The sequence below is a fragment of the Athene cunicularia genome (assembly GCF_003259725.1).
Source record: "Athene cunicularia isolate RWA chromosome 1 unlocalized genomic scaffold, athCun1 chr1_part2, whole genome shotgun sequence".
Classification (NCBI taxonomy): domain Eukaryota; kingdom Metazoa; phylum Chordata; class Aves; order Strigiformes; family Strigidae; genus Athene; species Athene cunicularia.
Genome location: NW_020799092.1, coordinates 55,924,131 through 55,939,080, shown reverse-complemented (window position 1 = coordinate 55,939,080; position 14,950 = coordinate 55,924,131). Strand labels below are relative to the sequence as shown.

The window sequence follows — 14,950 nt, the reverse complement described above, 5'->3', positions numbered from 1 at the left end:
GAGGATAATACCTACAAGTCCCTTGGCAATGGAAGAAATACATACAAATGTTCGTGTTTATGTTGCTGTGGAGATAGCCCTCTGTAGGTCCATGCCCGCTTCACTCCAAAAGTGCTTTGGTTTTTGTTTGCTCCACATTAAACTGAAGTACTTGGTTCTGCTATATTCTTGTCTGACCAGTACAAGATTTTAAAATCCTCATATAATTTATGCTTCATCTTCAAAACTGGACCTTTCTATTTTACAGAAAATCATAAAATAATTATGTCTAGTTACAACCTGAATTTAGTGAGGGAATCAAATCTAAACTAGCCCTAGGAGATACGTCCTCTGTCAGGAACCAAAGTGAAGTTTTTCACAAACGACTGTGTCCAGCTCTGTGAGCCATCTGGCAAAATATCTTCATATATACTGTTTCCCACCCTCCTGTGATTACTTGTCGAGTTCCCACAATGTGCTGAAAGATGTGACTGCTATTCTGTTGTCAAACCGATCAGAACATTTTTGCCTAATAAGAACTGGTGTGTCAATCTAAAAAAGGCTCTCTTTCCTTTTCACCTGTATCTTTAAACAGAATACAAAATAGTCTTGACGAATTATGAGCATATTCTTTCGAATAGCACCAGTCAGCTATGGAGAAGGTTGAGAAAGTGAATTTTTACTGGTCATTCGCTTCCTAAGTGGCTGCTTGTGAGAGTGAACTAATTGGAAAGATGCTATGGATAGAGACTTGCAAACTTCTCTGTTTCAAGATATCCAGAATATGCCATATATCATCTAAATAGGTTATGAGATCTATTGTTATAAAATAGCAATTAAACCAAGAAATTATGAATCTGGTTATGGACTGGTGCAACATCCCCTATCCACGTCATCAGAAGGCCCTAAATGTGAAGACACAGGCATTTTGCAATTGCTTTAGTCATTAATAAATGCAAAATCCAAGTCACTAATCAGAAATTATTCTCTATTTTGACCCTAAAGTATATATTATCCCAAAGTCAACAATACAGATTTCTATGGGCTTAATTTCAGATAGGTGAATAGTCTTATCAACACTAATAGGACTTAAATATTTGCTTAAATAAGCTGTAGATCCAGGACCATAATTTGCACAGTAAGATCCTTCCAGTCAAACTGCTAGTTGTTCTTCATATAGTACTGGAGACAGACTACATTAAGCTGCCGAAATCATTCATATATTTCCAAATATGTAACTGAAAGTATATCAACAAACTGGAAGAAGTTGTGAGAAGAGATAAAACAAAAATAAAAAAGGTGTAATACAGGAATATATTGTGTTATGGCTTGAGGGTGAGCCCAACTCTGATTTTCTCTTCCTCAGCCTGTCTGTAGACACTAGTGTCTAAGTGGTATGACAGCACTTGCCCTATCAGTGCAGAACTCCTCCAGTTCTCTGCAACAGCAGGCTAGATTGCAAACTTTTGCACAGGTGGTAGGAAGAATTGCTTATGGGAAAGATTGAAAGTGCTCTAGCAAATAAAAAAGTGCAGGCTGTACCAGTGATGACAGAAGAGAGATGCAGTCATCTATAAAGACACAGACATTAAGGAAGAAAGTGAATTAAGTTGATACAAATGGTTAAAAGCAAGAGTAATGGGGTGGAATTCAATAAAGGAAAGTATGAACTGAACATCAGGGGAAAAACACTGTCAAAAAGATCTAATATCCTGTAGTATTATCTTCCATGAGAATAGTCATTGCATTTTTCCACAAAATGTAGTAGAAAACATGCTGGAGGGAGCAAAACTATGAACAGAATGATCTAACACTTATTTTGTGCTTGCAAAATAAAGCAGTTCTGGTTCTCTATACTTTTGACATTCTTCCTCAGTGGTGGGAAACACCTCAATCAAACAAAAACACATAGCCACTGTGGATGTAAAGTCCTGGATTTGGTCCCCTGATAGGATGGAAGAAACATTTCAACACAAACAAAAAGTGTTTATTTTGCCATGACCACAACTAAAACTTAAAGTGTGCAGTTATGGAAGGATTTTGAGGGTCACTACTGGTTGTAAACACTTCATATGAAGCTCTTGCTGAGATGAATATCTCTGTGACTAGGCAGGTGTCAACCCCTTTAATTTGGCCTATTCAATTCTATATATAGAGGGGAAGGAATCATTTGTCCTATAGGAGAGTAGAAAGAGCAAGATTAGTTTAATTAGTTTAGACATTTTGTGCTTTTGCATAAGCAGGAGAAACAAAAAACCCCACAGAATCATATGGCAAAAAAGAGAGTAGATGGCACAAACAGACACAGAACTGATACAGAGACATGTATGAAGTGTCTTTATGTCACTATGAGGCCACTAAGAAGTGACAAGTAATTCTGACAAGGAGGAAAGAACTAATTCTTAGAAGCAGAAGCTAGAAAAGATGTAATAGGAAAAAACCCAAACTATTCTCTTGATACAGCTATTAAACGAACTGGAAGTCTTACCTGATTTTCACCTCATGGAGAAGGTAGACTAGTCTTTGGTATGACCTTAACTAAAAGGAACTCTCTCTTAGGGTCTCTTTTTCAAAGAAACAAAAGGATTATAAAATAGTGTGCATGAAGTAATGGTTGCTTCCATACTGTCCCTTGCTACATCTTGAACTCAGAAGAAAACTCTTTCCCTTGCACCCAGTTAGCTTCACCAGGTATAGTATCTTTACAAAAACATCAAATGTAATCATGGCAAGTAATGAAACTGATGGAGTGGAGTTCTGATCTCAAATATATACATATACACAAAAACCCTGAAGGCCATAGCTAATATAACAGAAGAGGCTATGCAATAGGTTCATCAATCTGCAACTCCCTACAAAAGGAATGCCTTCAAGTTCAATGTAAATACAATTTACTCATTTCATACATCTGTAAGGACAAAAAGAAATAGAACAGAGGGGGACTGGAGAAAGGAGAGTGGCCCTGAATAGGTTACGTTTCAGAGAACTAATTTCTCTACATTAACTGTTTGGATTTTGCTACGTTGAAAGTATTTCAAGGCAAATATGACTGTTTCTAAAATGTTTCTTCAAAGGCCTGCATTTTGATTTCACACTAATTCAAAGTAGGATTCTTCGAAGTAAGCTGTTACCAAATAAAAATGTTTCATAGCCCAGAGCAGAATGATGCCTTTCGTATTTAAAAAACATTTTCTTTCTATGTAGCCTTTGGTCTAAATTATCTTCTCAAGTGAACTCTGAATTTGGGACTCTGTCTACAATGGTGATACAGTCTTTCTCCTTTGCAAGGGAGTAAGTGAAAGGGGAATCTGCAGAAGGTGTTCCTCCTGCAAACTAGAAGGCTTACAGTCTCACTGAAAAACAGCCATTTAAAAAAGGAAAGCAATGACAGGTTTAGGGAGGAACCCCTGCATCACTATGACTAAACACATAAGCATCCATTCTTTTTAAATCTGACTTTCAATTGCCATAAAGGTCTGGGTTTTCACGCAGTGCCCAGGTTACCAGATAATAAAAAATCAAAGCAACTGGCTGCCCAGGGAAGTTAATAAATCATTTGCTCCAAGCATCACAACAAGCAGATCTACTCCACTGGAAAATGATCCATTTAAAAAAGCAAGGAAAGAAGAACAGAGAAATTTTATTTACTATGAATAACAGAAGCTTACTCCATCAAGTCTCTTTAGGCAGCCATAACTATTTCTGCTGTAAATAACATGGATATGTGTTAAATCAGAGCCAAAAATCTTTCCAGAATTCAACAGTATTTAGGTCATCTGCACTCTATTGACAGACACTGAACTCTGAAACCATAATGATGTAGCTCAGCAACAGTGCATGCTGTCCCACTAATGAGGCCCTTTTTCCATGAATAATGAGTATGGACATCAGCTGTGTTGCCAGGTACATAATATAAACACAATTTAACACACTGCTTGCAGAGGCTGAGGTTTCACATAATACGATCCAACTTTTTAGCCCAGGGTGGGGGCAGACAGCTCAAGGAAATGATTTGTTCATATGTTATCAAAATATAATAAATCAGGTTTGGTCTTAGTGAAAAAAAAAGCAGTGGAGTGGGACCAACAGAAACTGCAGATAGGAAAGTATAAATGAGTTCATTGTTTTATATTCCAATAAATCTTACAACACATGAAACTGATGAGTTCTAAAATGAGCTGAGACTCCCTGAGATGGGCCTTCTGAGACTCATGAACTGTAAAGGGTTACACTGGTTAAGCCTGTGTTTGCTGAGTCCTCATGCATACCTAGTGTATACACACACACACTTTTGTTTATACATGGCAAAGCATGAATTCAAACTGCATGGGTTCAAGTAGACAAAGTAAGAAAAGTTTTATTTTGAAAAGCCTCATTTATTACATTTATGACCTCAGTTTTGACTCTATCACATGCTTTTGAGAAAACAAAACACATGTTCAAATTTTATCAGCTTCCATGACACAAAGTGACACTATGGAATTGTCTAAAACTAGGTATCGATGCTTTAGTATGCAAAAGTAGAGCTGGCACAGGAGTTTAGTCCAAGATTTGGGAGGAAATGGCTTAATTCCCTGTCTGTTCTCCTGTCTCCCAGGACTATTCTCGTAACTACATTAAAGACTAGAAGGTACCAATGTCCAGTGGTGCCTGGGGCATAAAAATGGGTATTTCTGCTTACTTGCTTCTTAACATGCCAAAATAAAGTCCATGGGGATCTACACCTGTGTCACAGGAATCACTGAAATACAAGGCACTACAGGACTCTGATGGTACCACTTTAAGTGCAGATTTCTTCAACCAAACGAAACACAATCAAGATCTCTCCCAGAGTCATTACTGCTACTGGATGGCAGTACTCAAGGGCCTGGCTGACATTCTGATCTCTGCTTAGAATGATTTGACTCCAGAAAGAGTCAAAAACATTCCAGGCTGCATTGGTAGCAGTGACTACCAAATAACAGTGCCTATAATCAGCTGCTTATTTATCTTCTGTTAAATAACCTCAGCTCTGCCACAGTCTGCTGGCAGGGGTCTGAAATTTGACAGGATGATCATGTTAATATCAAGCCAATGGGCTACTGCTAGCCTCATTAAAATTTATCTTCATTTCCTAAGTTACAAAATGTTGGAAGAAAGCAGTTAGCACATATTCAGTGGAAGTTTCTGCACTTTTTTCAGTTATATTCTCCAAAGATTCTTTGCTCAGCAAGTACACACGTCTCAGCACTCCAATAAACTTATGCATCAACCTCTTGCCACTGTTCCATGTGATGATATGGGACCAAGTACTGGGGCTGACAGTGAGAAGTCTCTGCATAAGCTCCTACTGTTCCGCTTTTTGGCACCCAGACAATGCAGCAGAGAATGTCAAATGCAGAGGAGGCAAAAGCCACAGAGAAAATGGTAGATGAAAAAGATGTCTGGTAAGACAGGAATTGGAAAGTGGGTGAGAGGATCACCAAGTATCACGACCATCACCGCCCTGAACAAACGACTGGAATAGGTAGTTAGGAAAGGCAGAAGAATAGAATTGGGAATGAACGGTACTGGCTAAACAAGAATTCTCTGGTAGGAACTGGGAGCAATAGAAAGCTTAAACTGACCTTCCAAAAGGGAAGTAGAAGATAATTCAGTGGACAGATGGGACAGAAGATCAACTATGGGCAGGCTGGAAAAGCTGCTAATTCCTTCAAGAGAAAGAGTTGCCAAAGCACTGGATGTAGTCTCCAGAGCCCATACTGGTAGTCATTTATGCTGCAGTATCTCATATTATGTCCATTTATCTTTTAAAAAACTTTGGAAGATACAAGCCTTAAAATCTCTGTTCAAAGAACACCAGAAGTCTGCTACTCAGTAGACTGCTATGAAGTTAAATCAATTAATGTCTGTAAAGCACTTGTATGCTAAATCAACATTCATAGAAAAGTCCACAAGAGAGCTGATAATCCTTTTTTCAGACAAGATTTGAATAGCATGCAATAGAAAGTCTAACCTGCAGAACCTAAACAGTTGGTTTTTTTAAACATCAACAGAAAGCAAAGAAAGCACTGAAGAGCTGATAGTGAGTGAGTTCCATTATCCTGTACAATGAATTAAGCATGAGTTGGCAGAAAAAATGGACAACGTTAATCTCTGGATTCAGGACTGTATAAGGGGATCTATGAAGCTTGTGCCAATCACCTTACTTGCAGTGTTTCCTAAGTTTTAAGAGTCTGATTTAGAAACATTGCTTCTGTGTGTACCTTATAGAGAAAATATAAATATATATGAACTTACCATCATATTTTGCTAAGACTGCCTGGACATCTGCATATGCTTGCAGTTCCAACAAAGCCTCTAGCAGGTTTTCATGGATGTTGAACATGCTAAGCAGAGGAAACTCCTTCATCAACTAAAATCAGTAACAAATGAATGGGTTAGATTATTAACATGGAAAAGGGTTTATTGCTCAAAATACATTGAAATAATGAACACCAAGTTTAAATACCCCAGTTCCCCTTGTTCTTGGCTTCTTCCCAGAATCCACTGTTATCTCAGAGATTTCTGAGCTCTTAATGGACACTGGCTCAGGTTCCTTGACAAGATGTGCTTTGCATAGGATATAATTAGTCAAATCCAAGAACATAGCTGCCTGAATACATAACCTTCCTTCCATTAAGATGCTTCTTCAAAAAGTGAGGAAGAGTTATTGCACTGGAAAAGAATCTTCAACAATAGCTCCTGCATATCAGGAGTAAGTAATCCAGCACCTCTCTGGTATATTAGTAGAAAAACCAGAAAATACATTGAAAAAATCAAAATAAAATCAAATGAGAGAAGATTACATATATGCAACTATATTATCAAGTAGGATTTGTAATCGTGGATACTTTAGAACACAATTGCAATTGTGGCTAATAAAAAAAAAAGAAAAAATAGGCAGCAACAATAGGAAAGATAAAGTTTATACAAATCTAACACTATAACTAAACAATCCATCTTTTATGACAACCTAAATGAAATGTGTAGTTAAAATAATCTCATCCTTTTACATGTCAGTGTCTTTATGAACTAACCCTTTGAGAGAAGCATCCATGAATTTTACTGCAGAACTGATTAAATAGTTTTTTATTGTCAGAGTGATTCTCTAAAGAACTGAAGCATTAAAAGATCCTTGCTTCCTTGTGTCCTCTTTATGGTTGTTATACCTTAACTGCCTACATGATATACATTCAGCACACAAAGGTCCCACACACTGTAGAACTAAAATAGCTGATATTACCACTGTTCTTCAGGAACTTGCAGGGGAATACTACCATTTACAATCTCTCTGAGATGGTTTATGAGAACAGAAGTACTATAAAAAGCCAAGTAAAGAAAATTATTCAAGGTCAGCCCTGCTCAATTTGAAAATAGTAAGTTGGACCTGAAAACAGTCACTTAAATCTACCTTCAAAATACAAATAGAGAAACTGATGAGAACCAGCAAATCTTAACCTTGCAAACAGGTAACATAAACAAAAATAAGCCCAGATTGAAATGAGAGGGGTGGAGATTCATTAAGAACTTTAGGAAACAAGAAACAGGTAATGCATTAGAGCTTCTTCACTCTGTTGAGGAAGAAACCTTAACAGGTAAACAGATGCAAAGTGCAGATAATTTCTTCCTTGTGTTAATGGTCTGGCATAAACTAATGTAAGAACTATGCTGACCTTAAGGGATAAATCTGTCTAAATTTGGCTATCTCGATAGAACTGACTTTGCTGCAGTTTGAGGATTATTAAAATATCAAAGGCAAGGGTGGCAGTGTTTTGTTTAACTGATTATATAAATTTCTAGTGAGAATTATGATCACTGAGACAGCAGCTGAAAGAGCTCACTGAATTTTTGATGCTCGTGGCATGGGGATGTCCATAAAGCTCCTAGTTTCAATAGTAGGAGCTGAACCTGTGAAAAAGAACACAGTCAAAACTGCACAGTTTGCAGGCTTTTCTCCTTCTCCAGTTTTCAAAAAAATGGACCACAGGTCATGGTGCTCATCTAGGTAAGTGGAAGGATTTGACAGTAAAATAAAAATTTTAAGTCATCGTCATGAAGAAAAATAACTGCAGGTGAAAATTTACATACTTGGATTCATCAGTTAAAGATCCAGCACAGAGCCTACTTCTCTTCATTCTTGTCCTTACTATTGCATTTTTAACAGAGGAAGCTACTATTTGGCAGGAAAAAGCATGACAGAATCTGGCCCTTTGTATACAGTGATTTAAAGTTCAGAATGAAAATATTACAAAGAAACCCCTCCAAGGGATTAAGAAAGATTATCTCTGCTCACTGAGAATGAATAATGGCTGGCAGAATAGCATTCCCTCCATCAGTGAAGAAAAGGGAAGAGCTGCAGCTAGTTATGGACGTACTGTGGGCAGTAAAAGCTCTTACTCTGGTTCTCCATTTCCCACTGATATAACTCACAGATTTTTTTTTTTTTCTATTTTAATTAGGTTCTGTTAGAGTGATAAACCCTGCCTAAGACAGCAGCAGAATAAAGGTCACTGTCTGGACTGCCAGGCCTCCAAACTAACAAGTGTTAATAAAGATTTCATCTGGGAAAGGTTGAACATTAAGAAGTCCAGCCCAGTCATAATGAACTCAGTTGATATTGTAGCTACAAAAATAAAACACCTCTAAGTAGCCACTCAGTGATTCGAACACTGACTGTGCATAAACAACAGCACACTTGCTATTAAGAAAAAAAGAGAGGACATGAACTCATTTCTCTGTCATCTCAGGATGTATAGTATATAGTTTTCACTGCAAATAATTTTCACTCACAGTAAAACTTTGTTTTTTGAGAAATTTCCCAGAAAGTAAAGCCACTTAGATGGAAGAATATTCTGATGTGTCATCTTTTAGGTCTCATAGTGAAAGCAAATACTGAGGGAAAAAAACCAAACACCACAAAGGTTGCAACATAGGCCTGCTGGATGGTCAGGGCAGGCCAAATACTGCGTCATGCTGAGCAGCAACGGAGAGCGGACCACAAGCCTGCTCTCTCCCCTCCCTAGCAGATGGAGAGGGAGGTTGGCTCATACTCCACGCAGAGATGTAAAAATGGGCATGTTATCCCTGAATACAAGAATGCACCCTCAAGTTCTGCAGACCTGTACAGCATCGATCTCTAATCTGGACTCTAGTTTAAGAGGCACAGACCTTGCTTTACACCCAAGGATTTATTTTCTGTGAAGTTACAGACTAACATTTGCCAAATCATTTGGCTTATCAATTTTCATTCTTTATGTCTTTATTGTAACCTGGCAAATGTTTTCATTTGAGTGTCAAGCACTGCATTTACATAAAAGATGAAGGCTCTGTTACCATTGTTCACCACAGCTTAAGATCTCAAGAGACAATCATCAAATTCAGCACTCAAGATTTCTCACCAGAGCCGCTACAGCTTTTTACATAAACATTAGTTAGAACTAAAAGTTTCATTGTAAAATTCCAGTTAGTTGCTTTCTCAGCTGGTATGAAAGAGCTGTGCTCCACTGAGCAAAGCTTATTTTCATACCATATGAAAACAGACACCACATGGCTGTGAACACATTCCCTCCTTACAATATAAGGATGTTCAAACAGCTACTGAACATATCATACCAAATCTTTGTTTACAAGGATATTACTTTGAGTTTGTATTGGTCAAAATATTTTCTAGTGATGAAATTCAGACCTGGGGTTGGGCTAGCCCATATTCTGTTCCAATTGCTCTGCACATTTGGGGGGAAATAGATACATGTGTCAAAAGCAGAATTGATTTTCGTTGAAGGATTCATTAGGTAAACTGCACATATACAGAAAGGGTAGCTTTTGCAGATAATTAATAAACTTTAGTTTTTAAAATAAATAATATTTTGGGAATACAAGTTCCCAAGAAAATTCTGGAAATAAACCTGACACAATCAGATATCTTATCACTAGTTCTGGGAGGGCCATATTTCCAGACTCACCCAATCCATATTGCAGGGTCTAGGTTCAATGATTTTGTGATGGATATGAAAAAGTGATGATCACAAAAAATGCTTTATGGTACAAGGAAATCCAAATCTGATTTACTGAATGTGGAACAAGTTTTATCGCCCAAAGAACAGTTTAATGACAAGGACTCCCTTGAGAATACTTCAGTCATCAGCGTTATCTTATTTAGAACATTTTCAAGGAATGTAGCTTTAACTGTTGCATCCATTATTCTCCCTGTGATGACATCAACATCATGCATCAATTAACAATGATACATTATTTGTGTAGAAAACAGCTTTAAGCTACAATTTATGCCTACGACTAGACCATGAGACTCATGGGATACAGAGGTGGATAAATGAATGATTTTATATATAAGCTGGTGTTGACACATTCATTCTCCATTTGCATTATGGCTGTATGCACGGTCACATATTTCATGCGTAGAGCATGCAACCATTCATTGCTGCTTATACTTGTATCTTCTCAACAAACAAACAAACACACATTTCTAGATCAATGTATTCAAAAGAATATGAAAAGTTAATTCAGCTTAAAATGAAGAAACAACAACAAGCAGACAAGAGAAATTCAATGCAAATAGTGAAACTGTTACAACCTCAATTCCTAGTGTATCCATTCCCACAGCAGGTACCTGAAATGGTAAAATCTGTCTCCTAAAAGAGGAATGATTGAGGCTGCAATCTTCCAGGTGCAACTGTCCACCATCATTGGAAGAATCAAGCACACGGTATGGGTAACACTGTTATTTTCACAAGTGCTTTGCTTAAACTGCTTTCTGGAATATGACTTGTAATCTGTGAGAACTGTTAACTTGAACAAGGTAGAAAAAGCAAAACTACAAGCCATTTCAGAGTAGAAAACCAGAAACTTCATTTCTGTGGGCTTCACAGCTAAGCTTTCAGGTGTCTAAACTCTGAAGTTTACCCTGGTCTTAAGGCATCTGCAACATGTCACTCCACGTTGACTCTCTGATGTATAATCGAATACAATAAAGCTTAAATTTTTGTCCTAGCCAGCTCACCTGGCTAGCCATCAGACTAAAGCTAGCACACAAAAAAGGCTCTGCTAACAATGTCAGTTGCTTAAAAATTAGGCTAACTCCCGGTCCTAAAAGTGCAACTCATTCCAGGGTGGTCTCATTGTGAGTGGGATCCATGTGATATAAACAGACACTCTCATAGTTCCTGGACTTAGAAAATTATCTGAAATACACTGGACCCACCTGAATTAAAGTTCTGCTTAATTACAGCAAAAGTAGGATTCTGCCATTTAATGTATTTCTCTATGTGTTGCATTCCTTTTGGCAAATAATCACTGTTTTGTTTGGAAGCATCTCCACAGTTACTCTTTCTCAGTTCAGAAAGGATAGAAGCTAAGAAGCCAAATCTGCCAGATCCTGTTCTTTTGGAGCTTGAAAACAATTAACAGCAGGATCCACATATTTTCATCCGTGTGTGGAATTCAGGGAATTTGACATGTCATCTAATGCTTGAACTTCAGAGTGTCAGAAAAAAGACCCAGATCCAGTTTACACTAACTGTGGGATGGTACGGGTATAAAATTTGCTGACATTATATTTTTAATTTGCCAAATGTGAGTTTAGTCCTAGTGCTCCATAATACTCACAGATAATATGACTTCTCTTCAATGCAGGATTAACAGTGAGCCAATTATGTGAAAAATATCTTCCCAAATATGCAAACTCTAAGGAAATATGCTAGAACATGCAGCCTTTATGTTCTCTCTTAATCAGCAGATTAAACCCTTTGGAGTATGACTTGAGTTCTTTGAGAAATATAATTATGAAGATGCTGTTATTTGGACTGTGCTGTAAAAATGAATGTAGTTCTGGAATAAAGAGCATTTTAAAGGCAGATGTGGCATGAAACCAGAAGAGTGCAAGTTGTTCCAGATGTACATTTACTACTAAACAATCACATCACATAAAAGTAGTAACAGTGATAAATCATGTTTGTTACATCAAAGATCAGCAACTTCATAAAGCATGAAGACAAAGTCATTACTCATAGCCCTCTTCAAAAACATTCCTTTATCTGCATCATTTCAAAGCACTTTTTGCAGAAACTTTGCCATATTTTTAGAAGCAGTATTTTAAATGTAATTTAAGAGGAAATTATCTAGTAGCTCTAAAAGAAGCTAGGAGATTCCAGAGAGATGGAAATGCATAATTAAAAGACAATACAAAGCCCCTGAACATGGAATGATGCAAGAGGGCAGACAAAAAGGAGAACAAGTTACTAGGGCTCCTACCAAGACCATGTGACCATAAAGACTATAAGACTATATTCTATCTTAATAGAATCACAATGATGGAAACCCATAATTTATATGAAAAATATTATTATTATTATTATTGTTATTATTATTATTATTATTATTATTATTATTATTATTATTATTATTATTATTATTATTATTATTATTATTATAAGGGTTAGGTAGTAATCACCAAATTTCTAGTTTCTGAGGGGTTTGCACAGGATCATAGTCATGACAAAAACTGAGTCATGTGCAGGTAAAGGGAAGAATAAACACCATCAGAGGAATCACAGGAGTCTCCATTTTCTTTAAGAGCCCATTGAAACAAGGAATGTTCCAACCCACCCCTCCCACTTAACTGTAACATGTAAGTCTGTGACAAAACAAACCACATTTGAATATACAGACATATGGAAATGTTAAAATCAGCATTTATCACTTGCTATTATTGCAGTATTTATGTGTCAGAGCAAGAATTAATGGAAGATACTACTCTGTGGTAAAGACTGGCAAATGTCACAATTCACAAGAGTAACACTTTAAAATTTATGAGAAAACTCTTGGTTTCGTTTAACTAAGAATTACTTTTCCTTCAAATTTTAATAAATGGTACTTTAAGCAACTGCTACAGATGTTAATAAAGCTAGAATCCCACTCAAGGCAGAGCAGCCTGCTTAATCTGACCTGCATAACACAAGCCAAAGAATCTCACTCATTAATCCTTGCCTCAAGCACAGTAGTATTTGGGACAGACACAGTAGTTGCCTATGCAAGTAGCTGCATAAGTTGTGTTGTTAAGTTGCTAGGGATCATAACATCTTTATTAGTAACTAGTACTCTCTTTGTTTCACACAGCTTGATAATTCAAGGTACAGAACACTGTCCCAGCTATGTATTCCCATTAACTAAGAGAAATCAGCAATGCACACAACAATACAGAATCCAAGAGAATATTGAACAGAAAACCTTATTCAAAGCCCAGCAAAAAAAGTTGCCAAGAAAGGAGGCTAGATTTGCAGAACCATCATAGCAGCAAAAATCACTTACACCTCTGGTCATAAAAAGATAAAACCCCAACATTCTCATATCATTAAAACCGATTAAGTATGATTGAGTAGGCTTTTGAAGCCTTCAAGTGACATAGCCTTCAAGTGACATAGCCTCTTAAACCATTTTATATGCTTAGGACAGCCTGCGTGTTTAAAGAACTTATCGTGCAGCCCATGAATAAGCATACAACACACAAATACTTCCAACCGAAACATCCTCAACAAGGTTCTCAGAGCTAGGTACACAGAGGTAGACTTCTAGGGCCTTTACTGTGATCTGAAGAGTGATTTCTCAGCAGATATGACTGATCCCAGAAACAAAATGTACTTTTCTGACTCTTAAATTTAGTTTCTATCCTTATCCAGAGCTGAGGGAAGACCTGGAGAGTCTCTTCTCTCCCTAAACCTCACTCATTTCTACAGAAAGCTGCAAAACAAGGGTCAAGCTGCAATTCCACTGTCTCAGAAACACATACTTGTTAAAACTACAAAGCAGTCTTCAGGGGAGTGCAGGGCCATGGGTAGGAGATAAAGACACTCTAGAACGAGCTTCTTTCATCATGTCTCTGAAAGAGGAGGCAATTAAGAGCTTCTGTTCACTTTGTCCACTAGCACGCCTTCTGCCTCTGCCTGCCACGCTTCTCTTTCCTAAACATACATTACCCTTCAATGAAAGCTTGTTCCACAGTCCAACTGTTCTCCAGAACAATCCCATGAAGCTCAAATTAATTCGACAATTCACCTTCTTTCTTGCACAGTACATTTTCACCTAGATACTTCAGTGACCTAGTGAAGGGAAATCCCACGTCAGTCTGTTCCTGAATTCAATAGTGCAGTCATTGATGCAATCGCCCACAAAGTAGAGGGAAGTGCCTTTGCATACCCTCCACATCCTCTCTGTTTTTAATCAATGAAAAACAAGAAACAATGACCCAGCAGACTTTTGTTTTCTTCCATTGTAACGGTGAGGGAATCTGCAAAGAGCAGAGAGCAGCTGGTACAAAAGGCTAACCTTGCTCATCAGGATGTATGATTGAAACATTGTCCACAATGATGATTGAACATGGAGGGATACTGACGATTCCCCACAGCCACCATTAAGGCCATTCACCTCTGCACATAACAAATTTTCCAATGTAATTTAGAAGAAACTAGTTTGAATTCTCCTAACATAATCAGCACAACAAATAAAACAACTAGCACTGTAGACTTTCTCCTCAGGGACAGTAAAAGAGATTTAGTTCCCTCACAGACCATATCATGCTCTGTATACACAGGAATAAAACTGGAATAACTGTTGACTAGACTGGAGTTATTCCAACAATACACTAATCAAAATGAGATCACAGGTTAACTCAGTATATACAAATAGTGACAGCTGCTGGTTTCTATAGCAAAATATATAGTAAATAATTATCATCAGAAATACAAACAAAAGCAACACCTATGTATGATTCAGTTACATGTTTCCATGAAAATTACAGGTTCATAATTCTCATTCAACTCAACTAAATTAATGGCATCCAATCAGCAAAGTCAGCAACAAAATACTATCTCAGAATCACAGAAGCAAGAGAAATTCCTACCCATTTTTTAAAATTACACCACCACCCCACCCCCCCTCC

At 37.4% G+C, this 14,950-nt stretch overlaps 1 protein-coding gene across 4 annotated transcripts in view; it reads right to left on the bottom strand.

Annotated features, from left to right (window-relative positions):
* Window positions 1-14,950, bottom strand: part of ST7 (suppression of tumorigenicity 7) — a 132,616-nt gene that overhangs the window by 30,755 nt on the left and 86,911 nt on the right. For all 4 annotated transcript variants that reach the window (XM_026867765.1, XM_026867762.1, XM_026867763.1 and 1 more), the window contains exon 9: window positions 6,259-6,373. In XM_026867765.1, coding sequence (XP_026723566.1) covers window positions 6,259-6,373 — 115 coding nt within the window. The remainder of the gene's footprint in view (window positions 1-6,258; window positions 6,374-14,950) is intronic.